The sequence below is a fragment of the Mugil cephalus genome, chromosome 9 (assembly GCF_022458985.1).
Source record: "Mugil cephalus isolate CIBA_MC_2020 chromosome 9, CIBA_Mcephalus_1.1, whole genome shotgun sequence".
Classification (NCBI taxonomy): Eukaryota; Metazoa; Chordata; class Actinopteri; order Mugiliformes; family Mugilidae; genus Mugil; species Mugil cephalus.
The window spans coordinates 8,529,433-8,549,490 of record NC_061778.1 but is presented as its reverse complement, the minus strand read 5'-3'; the positions used below and the strand labels follow the sequence as shown (position 1 = coordinate 8,549,490).

General features: G+C 43.2%; 1 protein-coding gene across 1 annotated transcript in view; it reads right to left on the bottom strand.

Moving 5' to 3' along the window:
* Window positions 1-20,058, bottom strand: part of pitpnm3 (PITPNM family member 3) — an 87,017-nt gene that overhangs the window by 39,567 nt on the left and 27,392 nt on the right. Inside the window, 2 exon segments of the mRNA XM_047594929.1 lie at window positions 67-137; window positions 14,926-15,033. Of these exon segments, the coding sequence (XP_047450885.1) occupies window positions 67-137; window positions 14,926-15,033 (179 nt within the window).

Sequence of the window (20,058 nt, the reverse complement as noted above, 5' to 3'; positions counted from 1 at the left end):
AACAACCAGACGCTTAGATGTGTTCTTGGCCTCTAGTAAATATACTCTCTCTCATAACGATCCTACCTCTGTGTCTTCCAGTCCTTCGATGCTGCTCTGAGGGGGACAGCGAGGACCTCCCAGCTGGTACAGTCCCTCTGTATTGGATGGGTAAAGATTAGGAGCAGGGAGGGGGAAGGCAGAAGGAAAAGGGAGAGAAAATGGAAGAAGAAAGGGTCACTGAAGGAGCCACTTCACCCAGACACGGCGATAACAGAAATAGTTATTGATCAGTGAAAATGTTCAATATTACTAATGCCTCTTCATCTCTCTTCAGACCTACTCCACACTGTGTGATGGTTTATGTTGCCTGGGTCTCAAATGGAATAACCATGAGATTCAGAAGTCAATACTGACAGTAAACAGCAGGGGCTTGGTTGTTTCTCTGCCGCAGCCATTACATGTAATTACATTTGTCTTCTCTGATGCAAAAAAAAAAAAAACAAACAAAAAAAACGAAAGAACAGAAACAAGAAATTCTTAGCTGAAGGGACATGGGGTCATTTTTATCCCAGCTGCAAGGGTTGGAAATGTCCCTCCTTCTCTCTGTGTGGTGCAGCATTTCATGGGAATATGGCCAAACTCATTACCCTCTCCGGAAGCCTCTGCACACTGTGTCATCTTATTCCTGAGCTCTATCCCGTCGTCCCTCTTTCTATTTTCTCTCTTCGCGGCTCAAGGCATGGCTGTGTGCGTTGCTCGCTCGCTCGCTCGTTGTTTATTTAGTCTCCTCGTCTGGGACCGACTGTCATGGGAGGCTCTCACAGACTCGCGCACCGTCGGCTGCTCCCCTTCCACCGCGTTTCCCAGCCCACAGCCTGCCTCCAACTTGCCTGCTTGTCTACGGCGGATCAGCGCTCACAAGGGACTCGGCACTATTTTTATCACAAAGTAAGAGGAAATCAATGGAGGGAGGTCATGTGTTTTTTTTTTTTTTGTTTTTTTTTTTTTGTTCTGAAATAGGGAGTTAGAGCAGAAAATTTGCTCCAGAAAACACAGACACGTTGGTGCTGGTTAGTCCAGATGAATTTCTCAATAGCTACTGAATGGACTGCTGCAGATATTTATGAGCTCACAGAGGATGAATTATTTTCTTATCTGTTGTCTTTCTTGTTTGGATTATTCAATAACTCCTCACTAGACACGCACAAACGTATTGATGTCATCATTATCTGCGACTTCTGTCTTCTCTTCACAGCTAATTAGCGAATGTTAGCACTCCTGCGCCTTAAATAATGTGGCAGCCCTCACATCAGATCAGGATCACGCTCATCCCCTCCACTCAGCGTTCCGGCTCCTGCCCTCAGGCCGCAGACAGGCCGTATCAATGTCCAAGAAGAACGGCTGAGAAAAGTTATTTATTTGTTATGGACATGCCCCACTCTTCGCACATTCTGGCTCGCGATATTTAGCTCACTGAGTGAGGTTTTTTTAGTGTGGTTATTGATCCACTTCCTTTGTTAGTTCTATTCAGTGAATAGAACTGTGACTGGCCATTGAATATGTACGATGTTGTGGCCTTCACTAACTTACTTGCCAAATACTGTTAAATTGGAAGAGTTCCAAACCCCCACCTTAGTCAGGTGGATCAGGGACATTATGTCTCACCTTGTTACTTTGAGAGGTAATGAGGACAAATTTAACAGGTTTTGGATACCTTTTCTGACAACATTACCAAACTAGCAGGGGATATTTCTGCTTATTCCGTTTCTTTTTTTCTTTATGACATAACTATCGCTCTTGTATTTTCTTTTCCTTAAGAGGATGTGGGATCATAGGGGGTGCAGACACACATGACTCATGCATTCCTGATAACACACAGGAATGTTTTTAGCTATTTTAACTCTCAAAAGCAAAACACTGGCATTATTTATTTATTTATTTAACTTATTCATTCCCTACTCTTAGTGTCTTGAGTGTGGTGGTTTTAATAGTCTTCACGGTTTGCTGTCTCTATTGCCAGAGCCAAAGACAGTTTTCCAGTTGCAGTAATGGACAATAAAGTCTGAGTTTAAACATTGTTAAAATTATGGTCAACTCAAGAGGGTCTGTCAAGGATACAAATGGAGTTGGAAGTGTTTGCTTTGTTTGCTAAGTCTTTGCTTAGCGTTTACAGTGTCAATAACTGATAAAAGTTAAATATTCCTATTCCTTCCATTTGGAGGATTTGATGGAAAGTTTGAGAACAACCATTAAAACATAAAATAATTTTACAGGAGGCACCTGCTGAGAGCAATTAACAGACTGTAATTGCCACAAAAAACGAAACACCTCTGATGTAGCTTGTGAGACTTAAAACTCTTTAATAAAACCCAAAGTAATGAATTAATGATGAAAGCTGAAATATGGTTAATTACAAGCTGACCTGCCATAATTTCTGAGGCAGACGTAAAAGTGTGATTCATCTATAAAGCCCGTAGTTGAAATAAAATGTTTTAGTTTCATTCATTATGGTTTAAGTCTCCAACCCTATCTTCAGTGAAATTCTGTAACGCAACATTATTTTTACACCGGCTGAACAAGAGGAGACAAATACACAGTATTCAACAACACACCCATTTGAATGGAGCCACTTTAAAAACGCCATGTTTCTCAAACGCGGCATTGTGCTTGAACATGTAGTGGCTGCCAATCGTCGGCAAACAGCTGAATTCAGCAGATTGTGGGAAAGACAGTCGGAGGGAGTAGCAGAGCTTCATCCACTCCATCATTTGTGAAAGCAGGACTCACGCTGAGCTGCCCCTGAATTCAATGAGGGAGAGAGACGTTCGTCTGATATTGGAGCAAACTGACACAATCATATTTCTATTGGCGCAGTTCAGTGGCACAAACCGAGTTCCTGTGGTTAAAGGGAACAGATTCTCCTTTTTCTTTCCTGAAATCCAGCGGCTTTTCTGTTTTCATTTCTTTTGTTTCTTCCTGTCCTGGTCAATAGGTGCTTCATGAAGCTTAGTGGTATTTACCAGTTCTCTCACGGCAATCATTCTCTACCGACAAAATGAAGACAACACACACATTTCAACTGCACCGGGGTCGTTTCCAGTGGCTTAAACCCGAGTCAGCGGCGTGCTAACAGCGGACGAACACATCGCATCGGTGCATCTGCTGACATACCGGAGCCTGTGATATTTCACAGCTCTCTACGAGAGAGAGAGAAAATTGACCCCAGACAGAGGGGGGCTAAAGATGAAAAGGCTCTACAGAGAACTCTACTAGAGCTGAAGGCAGAGGGATGAAATATTGATGTATCGATCCCCGTTTGCATCCCTCCTGTGTGTCATTCCGTCAGCGTTACTACGATTTAAAACGTCTCTGTCTCACAAATGGATGGCCACTTTTCCTCTTTTGTTTTCCGTGTATCTCTCTCCCAATCTCCTTCCTCTCGCGGTTCGACCACGGCCGCCTCCACTCGTGCGTCCATCACCTTCCACTCGAGCAGATGGGAGAAAAAGAAGAGCGGCCGGATGAGAGCGAAAGACTGCGTTCGCCATCGGGAACATTGGCTTTTTTTTTAGATTTATATCTTCTCCGGGATTATGAAAATGGTAAAATGCCCTCAGTGTTGGCTGCTTGCTGGAGTGTGAATCACCTCATTAGAGAGTTACACGACTGGGGTGAATTATCTGTGTTTCTGGGAAGACTTGCACAGAAAACAGGGGCATTGTCTCGTTCTTGTAAATAATGTTTGATTCCGAGTCGTGAGGACGGTTTCGAGCGACAAGACAAAAAGGTGTGACGCAGAACAAAGCCTCTGATTACACTCGAGGGAACTGATTATGCACACATTCCGGCGCGCAGGTGCGGTACCGCAACAAAAACCGTGTGCTGTAAATATAAATCACAGTTAACAGGCTCCGTGTGCTTTGAATAAAATGCCTTGAAATAATCGTCTCTGTCTGAGCCAAGGTGAGATCGGAGGGGAAATCACTCTGAGGCGTCTTTGCCACCTGCTCTGTTCACACGCGCAACTTTGGGAAAACCACGGGCGAGTTTACTTTAATTGGCAAGGATGTGTCACATCCTTCTGTTTGGTTTTATTGGAAACTGCAAACTGATTTTCTTTTAGGTGAGGGATAGTCGGCGTGTGACCGAATCTGAGCAAACAGTTTGTGGCTTCATGTAGAAATATAAAATGAAAACCTCTCTCCGGGTAAAAGAACAGCCGGCGAACTGGTAGATGGTGAAATTTGTTTGTCGTCACTGGGGCTGAGGTAATTACCTGGTTTATGAGCCTCTCAAGTCATGCAGAAAGTAGCTGTAATATTTCTAACCTGACGTTGACTTCGAGGGCAGAAAAGCCAAGCAAATGCACAAGCGCTAAAAACTGCACCGCCGCCTCTAATGACGACTTGATTCAGTCCCCACAAATCTAAAAAATAAAAGCTACAGTACAGGTTACGCCGCGCAGTGTTCAAACGTCCTTCTAAGTATATAGTCCACAGTCCTCTGCCTAGTGGCCTACTGGCTCTGCTTTGCGTGCAGAAAACAATTTAAGGTACTCCTAATGGTATACAAAGTTGCTAATCTGGCTTTTGGTTTCTCAGTATTTATTTAAAGTCTCTTGTTTATTGGCTCAGAGAACTAACAAACTATTTTTATACATGCATGGATGTATATTTGACATTAACATGCTGCACTACCTTTAGAGACGTGTCTACAAGCAGCATATGTGTATACAAGTGTGTGCGTGTGTGCATGGATGGATAGACGGACTTACTGTAGCTTCAATTTGCTGTTTTATTATGATAAGAAACGCCTCTGTGACTGCTGCAAAGTGTGGACTCCTGTGCAGGAGAGGATAGGAGGTTTTTGCGATAAGGCGACGTGTCACCGTGGGTGAGATGCCGGCAGGGTAATTTATGTAAGACGCGAAGAAATCATGTGTAACACCCCGGTGTGTGCTGTTTGGTAGCAAACAGGTGAGGGTGCTCATTTAGAAGAGTACCGCTCCCCGACTGGGTGAGCAGCCTCCTCTGACCTCTGGCATGCAAACACACTGAGCCATCTGTTCACTGCTGCTGGCACCGGGGTCTGTCACACTGACCTACTGCAAAAAAAAGACCCCGGGAGAGGCTACCAGCTCCACTGCATGAGAAAACCTGCTGACCACACGCACGCACACACACACACACACACGCCGGCACAGTATAAACACTGACTGTAACTTACAGTCCCAACCGCCTCCCATCTACATGCAGTGGCTGTTGTGCGGCTAATTATTCAAATCTCCAGACGGCCAAATTTAGGCAGCAGATTCTCACTTAGCATTCATGACAGGGTTCAGATTAGGTTAGATCAGAATGCTGGATCAGATCCAGTGCTGACATATGTAGCATGCGATATTTTAATGCAGTACAATATGAAAACTGACAGCTGGCTGAAAAAAAAACAAAAAACAGTATTCACCATATTATCTAACTTGTGACAATTTGTAATTATTATTTTTTTATACAACACATAAGAAATCATGAAATGCTTATGGTTGATCAAAGAAAAAAAAAATCAATTACACCGATTATCACCGATGCAAACTGTTTATAAAGCCACGATAAATTTAAAAAAATCTTGCAAGGCCACGTTTGCCAAAAACGGCCTCCCTACCGCTTATCTCCACCGGGGTCGCTGGGGTCGCTGGAGCCTGTCCCAGCTTTGACAGAGCCGGGATACACCCCGGACCCCTGGCACCCTGGTCGCCAGTCTATCGCAGGGCTAACACAGAGACAAACAACCATTCACACTCACACCTAGGGTCAATTTAGAGTCACCAATCAATCTACCGAGCGTGTCTGTGGAGGTGGGAGGAGGCCAGAGTACCTGGAGAAAACCACACGGAGACACAGGGAGAACATGCAAACTCCACCTAGAAGAATGGCCTTTTATCTTAAAGACTAATTTCTTGAAGAAAAATAAAAAGAGAAAATCACAAGAAAACGCCTTTTGCTTTTCTCAAACTCATGGGACCATCTCAAAGAACTCAAAAAGAAGTGTTTCAAGTTCACTTGCAGGTGAGGCTGCAGACGATCTCTCCTTTAATGAAAAGCACTGATGTGATTGTTAGAGTTTATATTCAGGGCTTTGGGGTTTACTAAAAGATGAAAACAGAGTAGTTTTGGTGATTTAACCTAACGCGACTGATGAACTCACCTCTAGTTTCACACCGGACACACTCACCAGTCTCTAGCGCTTTATACCACTGAAACGCCTTTTCGCCATCTCTAAATCACAGCAAGAAATAACGACAATAAGCATGTTCGTTCTTCCCGTTCTTTGTTCTCCATAGAGCACACTCAACAGTTAACTGTTTGCAAAACAGCTGATTAAAATCGGGAACAAACACCAATGACCACGTTCAGTAATGTACAACATGGTTAATAGGTGCAATAAGCCAGGGAGCTAAGTGGCACTACACTGACGGTATCACCATGGTAGCTGGATGTCATTCATGTTGCGGCCACACGTTTAAAAGGACCAAGCAGAGCGTGAACCACAAGCAGAAGAAATCTATGTGTAGCAGAGAGGTGTGGCGCGCCGCACACATTTATTCATTTTAATTTCTACAATAGCCCCACCCCCACACGCCCCACGCAACTCCAGGCGCAGACAGTGTCGTTTGGGTGTGATTATCTGCTCTCGGTGTGCGAACACGTACAATTTCTTGCTTCATATCGTCTCAGACAAGCGTGCTCACATGTATGCACGCACGTGTGAACCTACAGATAAACAATCACAGGCGAAGAATGGCGGGAACAGACAAAAAAAAGCCTCTATCGACAAAAGCCACAACGGTGAGGCATTACCTCATTAGCTTCGCTGTCTTTCAGCTCAGGTCACTCAGTCACTTTTTATCATTATCTCACTCTCCATCTTTTGTGCTCCTTTGTTTGCCGCCTTTCATTGCGATTCTGCAACGAAATTGCCTTTGTCTTCGTGTTTTTTGCCAGTTTTCTATGCCGCCTGCGCTGAAAAACATTAATTTAATGCAAATTAAAGTAAGAGAGAAAGAGAGATTATGCACATGCGAGCGTTTGCGTGTGATAAAAATGACTGGGGGGACGCACGGGCAGAATACAAATGAGCCTCAGACCTTAAATTCATGTTTTCTGTCCCTCTCTCTGTGTTCCTGAATAGAGCTACGGGGCGCATGCAGGAAAGAGAGCCACGGCGCTCCACAGAAAATGAAAAAATCATTCCCCTCCATTCAATACAGTATTTCTCCCTGGGTCACTTTGTGCAGAATTATATTCCCATCATACATTACGGTGCAAGAGGAGAAATTGTCTGTGTTGGGCCGTTTGGCCGCGCTTATCACTTAGTCATCTCCACCAAACTCCGAGCTTCCACTGACGCAGCCCATCTCAGCGCACGTTGTTCCAACTTGGCAGCGCACACCGGCGAAGCAGCCAAGCCAGAGTCACCGTTTTCTTTTTTGTTTTCTTTTTTTTTTTTTTTTTTGTTTTTAAAGGATTCGATTTTTGAAAAAGATCACTTATATAATGCGGCTATTTCAGTATGTCTCACAATAAGATGCAGCACCAGCAAGTGAATGAAGTGGAGGAAGGCGATGATGAAAAGAACACTGCATAAATATACAGATGACAGTGTTTGCGTAGCGGACAGATGGGGAGCCCGAACAATGTGGGAGCAGTGGCTGATGCTGGATCACGGCATGTCACCGAGCAGAGATGAAGAAGACGAAGAAGAAGAAGAAGAAGAAGACGAGGACAGTGGAAAATAAGGGGCAGTTGTGCTGCAGGCATTCCTCTCTGTTGCTGCGGTTTCCATCACTGTAAGTCCCCTCCATTGGGAAGGGAAGTGTTTATAGCTGCCCATGGCTCATGAGGTAATGAATGTAGGAAAACAGAAGAGGGGGAATAACAGGACATGATGAGGCCGGGGCGACGGATGGTGAGAGAAAGCGAGAAACGCAAGAGGGAAGGAAACTATAATTGAGAGTGGAGGAAGAGAGGTTATAAGCCGAGATGTGCTTTTGAGGAACTGGAAATAGACGGAGATCAAAGAGTAGTTGTGGGTGTCACAGCTCAACCGTTACACAAGCTCAGACGTACAGAGGTCCAGCCGCACCGTCCTGATGATGACAGATTGCGATTCCAGACGTCTTTTCACGGAAAAACACATACAGCACTAAATCCAATCCAGACCTCCTCTATTTTTTTATTTTTTATTAGGAACCACTGACAGTAAACAACGAGCAACAAGTTGATTAAACAAATGGGTAGCTGGAGCTGCTGTGGTTTTTAATGACTAATTTACCAGCTATTAAAACTGACAATTACACCGCAGCAAATCTTCAACAGGAACTGTGCAGACAATTTGGACACGTTGTTGTGGGCTCGGTAGTCCTCAGTGTGACATGACGCTCGTCTAAACGTTTCTCCCGTTGACAGCGGACCACACGACGCAGCTAGCACCCTACTCTCAAGTTTCCCCCAATCCTGTGGAATTTTACAGCGCCTCCCGACTAACCGTTTGGCTTTATGCGACAGCGCTCTCTCTCCGTCACGGTTCCCCCGTCGGCATCGTTTACCACCGCATTTAAAAACCCGGCGTAAATTGCCCGGCCCACACCGAAGAGCACACAGATAAGCGCCATGAATATAACAGTGCACTTAGTGCCTAAAGAGCCAGATATTTCCCCCGGGAGGAGGTGGAAACCAGAAAGCAGAGCTAAAGGGAAAATCGATAGCAGACTTAGATTCATTGAGGTCCACGAAAAAAACCCAATTCCAAATCAATGCTAATGTTGCCCTCTGTCTGCAGATATCCTGTCAGCTTCATAAGGCGATAATAGGTCAGGAGCGTGTTTACAGCCTGCTGCACTCATGGCCAAGAAATCAATTGATTCAGGTAAAAAAAAAAACGTGTATATGACAATATACAGTACAGTATTAGAGTGCTTGTGTTTATGGGAACAATATTTCCATATATCGTGGACACATGAGACACTCCTAGATGGAGACCAGGAACCCTAGTGTGTAATACAATTTTGCTCGAGGCCAAGGCAAATCTACGTCCAACAAAGCACCAAATGCACCAAAACTATTTGGAAAAAATACATCTTCCTGTTATACGCCATTACTTGCTGGCCAACCCGTTCACTGAAACTGACACGTCTGTACATTAACCCTGCGGCTTTCAGATCTTTTCGTCGTCCAGGCCTGCAAAGCTAAATTTACGTCTTTAATAATTCCTGTGCCCCCACACCTGCAGGACGTAAATACCCAAACAATGAAGAGCCCCAGCAGGCCCGTGCACATTTGTATGCAGCACCACATTGGGGTTGAGGGTTTCTATTTTGGGTGTGTTTGACTTGGTTGCAATTTAAGGATGAGAGGCAGAGAGAGGGAAGGAGAGGTAGAATGTAATTACAAATAATAACCAAATAAGACTCTCAAGGGCTGTGGCTGAGCTTGAAAGTGTTCTGCGAAGTGTTCCGCACGTTTTAAATGCAATATGTTGCCTGAAAAAAAAAAAAAAGAAAAAAAGAAAAGGACACAATATCACTACTGTTTACACACACGCTTTGTCATTTCGGTCCTGTGGTGCGACTGAGATGGGAAGAAAATGTTGCGTGGGGCACAGCTTCATACTGATTTCATTACAGAGGGAACATATAATCTGCGCCATCCTTTATTTTTCATAAAGAAGCCCGACCGGGATGTTTTCAGACATTGTCAAGTCTAAAGAAGGACAGCCTCAGCGGGTGTCAGTCTGAAGATGGCGGGGAGACACGCAGGTTACAGACGGAGATTGTTGCAAGTCGTAACGATGTCTCGCTTCAAAATCTCACACGGCGCACGGACCGACATAAGGTCTGTGCAGACGCAATGCACAGTACGTCATGTTAATGCATTTATGCAAACGTATCCTCGGTTAACAGCAGCGGGCCCACCTGTTTAATCTGACACCAGCCATGCTAGCTCCAACGCCACACACTCCTCCATTGATGGAGAAATGGTGTGTAAAGGAGGCTCCGACTTTTGTCGTCAGACTTCCAGCGCGTGAGCCAAGATCATAGATTTACGGTAAGTGATGTCAACGGCAGCTGGAGGCTGATATAATCATCCTGTCCCATCCAATCAACACCTCTCTCTAGTCACCTTATCGTGTGAGCAGCTTAAGAGCCAAATACGTCCCCGTGGACTGTGTAAATACGCAAATGTTTGTTAACGAACACTCGCGTCAGCTTAAAGAACGATCACGTGTCACTGACAAGCTGTTCATCGCTTGTTTCTGAGGCAGCCGTGGGACTGGAGAACAGGTCCCTGACGATGATACGTTTATGACCTTCGACATAAAATGACATGGAAATACTGCAGTAAAGAATAAGACGAGCGATACAGTAGCTTTTTACCGCTGTCTTAGACAGCGTCTAAAACAGATGCGTTGAGCAAATGAGCTCGACACTGATGTGTTCAGGTGTGTGTCACCCAGAAAATCTGCACACGTTATTCTAGCTAATGTGGACACAGCGTTAACGCGCCCTTTTCATCATGCTGGCCAGTTTCTTGCGGTTGATTCAGAGGTTCATCTGCATCTGTAATATTTCTGAGAATCTTCTTTCAGTGCAGCTAACTCACGTCCTGCTCAGACGCTACGTTTGTTTACTGTGGTCCCTATCCAATTTTGCCTCCTCGAAGGATTGTGATTGATCACCTCCACCCGTATGAAAGGCTGCGCACCAAGTATGTCTACTGGGGTCTGATCTACTGTGCACAGGAAGCTTAGATTGACAGGTGGCACTCTGTATGAAACAGTGGGCTGAATTTGAAGGGAAATTTAAAAAAATATATATATAAAAAATGTCTTATCAACCAAAGATTTTGCGATCCACCTGCAGTACCTCCACGGACCCCTAGGGGTCACGGACCTCCTGTTGAAGACCTATGTGATAGAGGACAATAATGGAGGGTGGTGTCAGAGAGGAATGAACTGGTTTGGCCACACAGACCATTTATTATTGATTAGTGTATTATTATTATTTTTTAATAAGCCTTGGCCACCATGCTGTATGTTGTGTCATTAGCTTGCTGCACATGAAACTGTGCATTCACGTTGTCCAACTGCTCTTTCCGTTATATTAATTAAAAGATAAAAAAAAAACAAAAACAAAAAAAAAAACAGAATGTCGTTTAATTTGCCAGAATCATGCTGTAACATTATCGTGGAGCACTGTTAAAATAAATGACTGCAGCGGGGCACTTCACAGGTCATTACTGGTTCTAGTGAGTGGCTCGCTGATGAGCTGTGTGTGTGTGTGTGTGGGAGGGGGAGGGGAGTGTTAAAATATCCACCGTGTACCCACTTCTTAAGTTTAGCACCGCACTACTGGGTACAGCATCCCTGCAGGAGCGGCTTCTTTCATCTCCGCAGGACCGCGCCATCCTCCCACAGGATCGCGGTGATTAAAAGCATCCACTCCAGTTTGTCGAGCCTCAGAGCCGACCTTTATGACAAGAGCCGTATCAGTAAACAAGTGCCGCGCTATCGGTGCATGATTGACAGTTGTGCTGGGGTGCAATTGCCGGTGATTTTTGTCCTGTACTCCGTGGTAAAATGTAAAATGGCCTCTGATTGCTATTTGCCGCATTCAAACGTAAAACTACACCGTGCGTTTTTGCCACCTGCTGCTTTTGTCAAATAGTGAGGCAAAGTCAGTCATCCTTCCACGAGAAAAAGCTACACAATGTATGACATTTATGCATGGGTCTTTATGTATATGTAATGTTTTATACCTGAAGCACCACTTAAGATTTGCACATAAAACCATAACGGAGGATGGAAAGAAGGTCGTAAAAACATTAAAAGCGATTCGCTCTCGACAACTTTTGAATTTCCACTCGCACAAAGTCCCCCTGCTGTGGACCGAGCAATTAAAACCCCTCATCTGCATAAATCTCAGCACTGACTTATCATCTTTAAAGGCACAAACTCAACTTTTGTTAGAGTGTGGAATACACTGTGATGTTAATTCTCAGGGCAATGCAAAAATTCAGTTGCCGTGGTAAGATAATCTCACCAGAGGCTCTGATAAAAGAATGTAATTGAATATGTTTCTCATGGGGAGAATCTGCTGGGAGAATCATTTGATTTAAAGTCATCTTTGAGGGTTGATATCAGATGTGATAGAGCGTCGCAAGATCTTTCTTTTGCTCTGTGCAGACTTGCTTCTACACATGTGAAACAAATGTGGGCATTTTTTGATTTGTGGCCTAAGTGAGGATCAAGAAAATTCTTTTTAACAAAATAAAGAACATCAGTGTTATGGCATGTTAATCCTTAGGAGCTAGAAGTGAAGGCACAGATAATACTGAGCAGATAATAAGGAAAGAGGTTAAAACTTTCAAAACAACAAAAAAAAATAACTTTTATTTACTATTTGCCTCATTAAGTTTAGATTTCCTTTGAGAGACGGACTGGACAAGAAAAAGAGCACAGATAACTTGATACGTTTCTGTGCTCAACCCATTAGTAGTTCTGTCCCAGCTTTGTTTGGGATTCGATGGCAGCCTCATACAGACGTGCAAGGCACATTAGGAGCTGTTTGCTTTTTAAAGAGAAAATTTCATTTCAAATGGCGATTTAAATGCGCATAAATAAACTGAGGAGCAGTAAAAAAGCAAAAAAAAGCAAAAAAAAAAAAAGCAGAGGGTTAACGCAGACATTTGCAACTCAGTCATTTTCCCCAGGCGTCACCGAGCATGAAGAGGGAGAGCGCTGCACATCTGTATGATATATCTGAGCCACCCGACACGCTTGTCTTCTGCTCGCTACGTGCTTTAATTTATTTATGATCATACGTGCAATTGGTAACAAAACCACGTTCACACCAGGCAAGCAGGAATCTTTCTTCACTTTGTTGCGTTTAAATGATTGGAAATGCAACATGTTACAGAGACGCTACCGACACAGAAATATATATATAAAAAAAAAGCAATTTAAAAGACCTTATTGTTACCTCACCGTTTTGTTTTTTCAGACCACACCTTAACCCAGTGTCACAGTAACGGCATAAAGAACAAAAAACAGCTGACAACAAACTGTATAAGAACCAACTCTGCTGACTCAACTCTGTCTCTGAAGCAGTAGCTGTCAGGCAGTGGATCTCCGTTCAATGGCGCCTGAAATTGCAGTTTCCGTAATTTCATAATTGAGCAAGTAAGTTGACCTCATTTACAGTGTGTGAGAGCGTGTGTGTGTGTGTGTGTGCATTTGTGTATGTGTGCGTGTGTAAGGCTTGTACTTAGCACAAGAGCATAGAGTAGCAAAAGACTCACATACTATTGAACTGAAGGAACGTGACTCACAGCCGAACACGTGCTCGTCGATGCGTTCGCTGCCTATTAAATGAACTGAAGTGTATCTCAGAGATGCAATCGCTTAAGGTGAAAAAGTGAATCCACCGAATAATCAACGACTGCGAAACCTGAACTGAACCGAACAAAGCGACTAATATCAGCTGAAATCTACCGCAGTGTCACAACAAACTCTTGTTTCTTCTAAACGGCAAAAACACAAAGTTAAGAAGTGATTTAAGAAGAATGTGAAGCAACTTAAGATATAGATACAGGTATGGTCCCAGGAACCAGAATGTAAATGCCAGGATATTTACTACTGTGTCAAACCAGGCAATACACACCGATCAGGCATAACATTATGACCACTGACAGGAGAAGTAAATAACATTGACCAGCTTGTGACAATACAACATTCTGCTGGGAAACGTTTGGACCTGGCATTCATTCATGTGGATGTTATTTAGACATGTAGCACCCACCTAGACCAGACCAGGCACCCCCACCCCATAGCAATGAACCTCCTTGATGGCAACAACCATCCACAAAAACGCTTTAGGGTCAACTAGAAAAAAAAAAGCAAAAGGTGTTAAACCGAGCTCCAAGTCCCCTAAATCCCCAACTGATCAAATATCTGAGAAGATACAAAGGACTTAAAGCACTCAGGAGACTTCAAAATCATTCTTTACACAGGTGCTCTATTTGTGACGGGTGAAGCGAGGGATCAAAAACAAAACACTGCAAAAGGCACTTTGTGGTTGAAGAGTAGTAAAAAGTATAAAAAGACTTTAACCGTGGCAAAAAGTACATGGTCCCACGTGTCGCAGCCATATTGGCCTTCGTCAGGGCATAGAAACAGGAAGTATGACAAAGCTTAAAAAGGACACCAGCATGTGCTTAGTGGGTGGAGCCTTCCCATTATGTCACACACCATGTGACTAACAACTAGTAGGTTACCAGAACCCAATAAATTAAAAATATACTGACAAAGGGACAAGTCAGAAAGAAAAAGGACAACAACAACAACAAAAATAAATAACAGAACAGTATTGACATTTCACTATTGGTGTAAATTATAGCATTGTGGTAATTGTGTAGTTTAGTTTCCTTAAAGCTAAGAAACATAGCTGACCTTGTGATTGCAAGAGAGAGTGGCCCGAAGAAGAAAAAAAAGTATGGGACAGGTTTTCAATCTTAGCGTCGAGTTCTCTAGACCTCCGTGTCCGTGTTTACATTAATACTAGTGAAGAGACACTGTCCATGTAAATGTAGCCACTGATGATGGATCTGGATGCATTTTAAAGTTGGAGAACACTTTGTCCCGTCCATAAGATGAAATCACGGCTGTTCTTTTACTCTCTCGGGGCCCAAGTGGTCAGAAATGACTTAATGTAGCTTTAAATAGACGCCACGGTCCATTTACGATCTCGCCACTATTATCATCATTCAACAGATAACTTCACACACATCTAGGTAATTTGGACCTTTGCCATGGATGTGTGAGCAAAGATAAACGCACATCTCTGTCTGGGTGTGATTATAAACGTGTGTGTGTGTGTGTGTTGAATCATACCATGCGACTGGTCCTCCATGTGTCCAAGAGTTTCGATCTGCTCCACCAGGTCGTTTGAGTTCCACTGACTCATGCCGAGCAGAATGGCGCTCTTCCCCTCCATCACATCTGCTGGGACGCACACACACAAAGAAGAGTAAGACTGAGTCACAAAGGGAAAAAAAAATCCTGTTTTTCTCTCTCTCTCTCTGCAGAAAACAAAATGATCTCCACTAGACAACCTTCTAATGCAGATGCAACTTGCACCAACACAGGGCCAATTTGCTCCATTTTCGGCGTAATCTAGTTACAGTTTACCAACGACAGTGACATCGTGAATACATATCTTTATGTGCAAGTTAAAAAAACAAAATGACGAAACACAACACGACGGCCAGCGGAACGGCAAACAATGAAGCGCATTTATTTCAAGCGGCTCCAGATTAGAGAATACGAGAGGAAAACATAATGTGCCACTTTAGCCAACGCTTAAATTGGGCTCGAGCTGTGTTTACACAGTCTGAGCAGACACATACTTTGACACGCTTATTAAACCGCTCTACCAGATATTTGTCTCTTTCTTGTAGTACAGCGTCACACCAAATATAGCAGCTCCTGGTATTGGTACATCTATGCTGGACGCTCCACTGACCCAAATACAATGGAATATTTTGTCTGAAGATGTTTTAGGGGTTTATTTTGAGCACTAGACAGTCACAGGGGTACATCTAAAACTCAAACAATATGACTTTTAAGTTTTGTTATAGATGTAAGCTGATAAATTATTAAATGAGTGGTGGGGGGTTGGTTTTTATGGATTTTGCTACATCTGAGGGTGGTGCCCACCGGACACTCACATAACTATTAGTCCGGTAATGGCCAGATAATCTGAATGGTATCCTTTGTCAAGACTAATGGTTCTATAATCCACTGACGATACGAGATACTCTGCAGACTCATGGTGAAACTTCTATCTTTCAGAACTGAAGAAGCCAGATGGATAGATGGTGAAATGATTAGTCCAGGGGTCTTCAATGTTTTTCACCCCCCAAACTGATGGAGAGATGAAGTAGTGACCCCCTACCTGTTATGTGTGTTCTATATTAAACTAAACTAGTGCAGTTTACAAATATACATTATTATTAGCATTTTGCATCAACGTTAGGCTATTCAAATAATACACAGGTTCACATGTTCATTTTTTCTAATTTAAAACATGTGCAACAGCAGGATGACAGATAAAGAAAATAATTGGCAGATTCAAGTTACAACCTCCAACATAGCTAAATGTAATCGGGACAATGAATCATCAAGCTATTTTGGCCCCAGTATTTGGCTGATGGGAGCGAGCTGCACTGTTAGCTTCTCTTCTGCTAATATTGCTGCATGGGTCTGGGATTTCACTTGGGGACTTATTAGGCTCTCAGCCAATTGCGAGGAACCTGACAGAGTCATCGTGTAATATGCAGCCTTGTGATTGGCTTAGCAGCAATGGGGCGGGGCCAACTGTTTACGGGAGGCTTAGATGGTCTCGGCTAGGGTGGCGATCCGTGTGGAAAGATGACGTCTTCTGCCTCCATTTATCCCTTTACGAAAACATGTTGGATTCACATTAATGTGTATCTAAAGAAATTTAAATTTGTGGTTGAAAACTAAAAAAAAAAAAAAAAGTATATAAAAAAAAGTCTAACCAACCAAAGATAATATTATGCGGTTTGTACTAAAGCATAAATCACCACCGCGTTTTCACAGGAGAGGGATGGCAAGCTCTGTTGTTTTGGAGATTATGTGGAGTCAGCCAAAGACGACAAGCCAAGAGTGTGGTGCGGTTCCACATGACCAAAACAGTTGTCTGCCCGTCACAGCTTGTCATCCAGGACATTCAGAGCACGGATGAGTCATGCAGGATGAAACTCCTCCACCTGACAGAGTTCTCTCCTCTGTCACACTCTCTTGCCTGGCAGCACTGAGAGGCTGCGGCGCCGCTCTACACGGGCCCGTCCATTTGGATCGCACAGCGGCCGGTCTGCCGGTCACAGTTTGTCTTTCAGTTTGTCTGTTCGGACTCCCTCTTTGTTTGGACTCCCTCCCACCCAATCACACAGTAGTGAGCTGAATATAATGACGCAGGGATATCACACACACACACACACACACACAACCATCAAAAGAAAGAGACGCACAGCTGATCCGAACAAAGCGCTGAGAGATGTAAGAAAGCCTGTGTTTGGACAGGGGGAGAATGTAAAACAGGCTTTGCGTGAAATCCTAACAGCGCCGGGTACTGAATCATCTCCTGCAGGGTGAGCTCAGCAGTAAATAATAATCGCGAATAATAAACAGAGTCAAAGCGGAATAAGTCAACCACATCTCCCGTTTCTGGAATATACAAGAGAACAGCATAAAAAAAAAAAAAAATGTGATTTGGACAACAAGAGAGAAGTACAAGTGTGAGATTTGCCTGCAGCCCACCGCCCCGAGGGAGAGAGAGAGAAAAAAAAAGAGATTTAGAAACATCCCTCAACCTGTCAGCTCGCAGTGAGTTGAAACCACCTCGATTGACCCCGACCTCGACCACAAATGTTCCGTTTCATCATCTCCATTTCATTCCGCGCAGAAGTGCAATTACCAAAACACCACTTTTGTGGCTTTATTTTAGGCCCCTGCAAACTTCCAGTGACGCACCATGAAAATGAGACATCTTAGAGGGATTATCCTGTAAAATGGCATAAACGGGATGAGTCAGGTAAGTAGGCTGCTGGAGGTGGATCACTTACATGCTACGCCAAAAATCAACACACGCAGTACTTTTAGCCACTTCGGAGGAGAGTCAAAAAAAAATCTGTTTTAGATTTTCGTGATTTTGAACAGATATCAGTGATGCTCAGAAGATGAAACAGACTTTGATGATTCTTTCTCTCCTGCACCACCACAAAGAGAAGTTCTTACTTATCCTAATTACTAGTCCTGAATGGACTGCAGTTAGTGCAGACGTTTAAGTATTCAAGTGATTCCTCAGGATAAGTTGTAATAACTTTGGTTATCCCATAATGGTTTTGTTCTTAATATTTCACCCAGTCCATGGCAATTGGGGGAAGGCTGGGGGAGACAACATTAAAACCAAGTGAAACAGGTTTTCAGTTAAGGTTTATTGTGGAAACGATAAAGGCACCAGAAAGCACAGCACCTTTCTCCGTAACCAAAAGCAAAACACACTAATAAACAACACCCAAACCTGCATGTGTCTATATAAAGGAAATCTAACCAGTGTGACCAAAACGGTGTATAACACAGCTCTTAGGCAAACAAAACATGTGCTTAATAGCTAAAATTTCCACACACTCCATCATGTACCTCAAACATTAAGCAGAGATTTGGTTGTTAGGCCGACTGCAAGAGAGCTTCCAGTCGCCCCGGAGTGACGGCAGCATGGGGTTTAAAAAGGAGCCTCTCGACCAATCAGTCCTTCCAGGGTGGCAATCAGCCTCGAGATCAGCCTCCGGAGGAAAATCTGCTGCACCTGGGAGCTCACAAATCAGGAAGCCCAGCGGCCATAACAGAAGTACTTACTTATTTCTGTGGACCGACCTGCTCAAGTCCAACTAAAATAACATTCAGTCATCTCTTTTTTTTTTTTTTTGTACTCTAAAAATCAATGCATGTTTTAAAAGTGCTGCAGCTAATTAGACTTAGGGCTTGTAGCTTGACTGGTGGGAGGGTGCGTTTGGTCAGGGGGCACTTGTTCAACAAGAGAAGAGTTACAATGAGACACATGTAAAACTTGAAGAAGCTGAAGAAGGTTGTTTGCGTCTGGGCCCACTGCGTGCGTCAGACAACTCAACTGTGTGTCCCCGCTTGTGTAAGACACGGTGGCTTCGTGTGAGATTTGAGTGTCAGTTTTCCTTCTACGTAGACAGATACCAGATTGGAATTCAGTCACGGGAAAACAAAAGTGACTCATGTCAATCAAACGACGAAACTCGGAAACGTCCCTTGTGATGTCTTTTCTGTCAAAAAAAAAATGGACACAACCAGATGGTGGTGCAGAGCTAAATATTTCTGCTCAGCTGAGGACATCTCTCACGTTACTTCTGCGCACAACCTGCAAATGTTAGTGTTAGGGTTGGACTAAAAGTGTGAACTGGTGTAAACAGTCAATGCTGTGAGCGTGGTACATCTGAATCCGCATGTTTTTATCATCCTAGCATGAAGTGTTAAAGCAAGAAGCTTTTTTTTTTTTTTTTTTTTACATGCCAACGTGTGTTACCACACATTAGCTTTTAGCTCTAACAAAAGTACTTTTACTAGCTCATGTTTAAAACAACATAACTCAACTGTCTTGTTGTTTTTTAGTTTAGTTTGGCACAAATTGTGTTACAAATCTGAGCGAGGTGGGAATGGAGCCTTAACAGGTTTGCACAGAGTTCCAACCTAGCCTTACATAATGCACATTACATGCAGGCTAATGATAAGGCTAATGATACAATGATTCCAAAGAGACAGAGAAGCAATGAAAATAAAGTTACTTAGATCACCAACAGGAAGGGAAAAATCAAAATCTATCAAATAAAGTGAGTGTTGAGGTAAGTAATAGATATTTTTTAAGATGCTTTTTAAAAGCAGTATGAGAGGACATATATCTCTGTGGTGGACTACATCATTCCATAGCTTAGGACCTCTGGAGGTAATGTTAAACTGGTGTCTTGACGTGCTAAATGCGGTAAGAGTGCACATTATATTCCTTACTTAAAATATATCCTGCTGTTGTTGGACAAGTTTACTTGTACATTGGTTACAAATAGCTCCAATATTGTTTCACTGTCCATATATTTGTACATTTTCTTTTATTTCTATATTATTTTGCTCATTGAGTTTCATCATATGGGAGAATTGGTGAGCAACAGTTCAGAAAGCTATATTTTTTTATGGTGTGCTTCTTCAAGGCCACACACTTTGCACAGGAAAATTTGAATTGCTCATTTTATGGACCCGCATGTGCCCTAAATTATTCATGTGTATAATGTTTATTTTATATTGTACTGGGTAATGGGTGCATTGCACTTTCAACGTTTCTGTTTCTAATCCCATTTCCCGTTTCATACCCACCAGGAGGCTCATTAAAGCTTCATCTCATCTTTTATATTCTCGCACAAA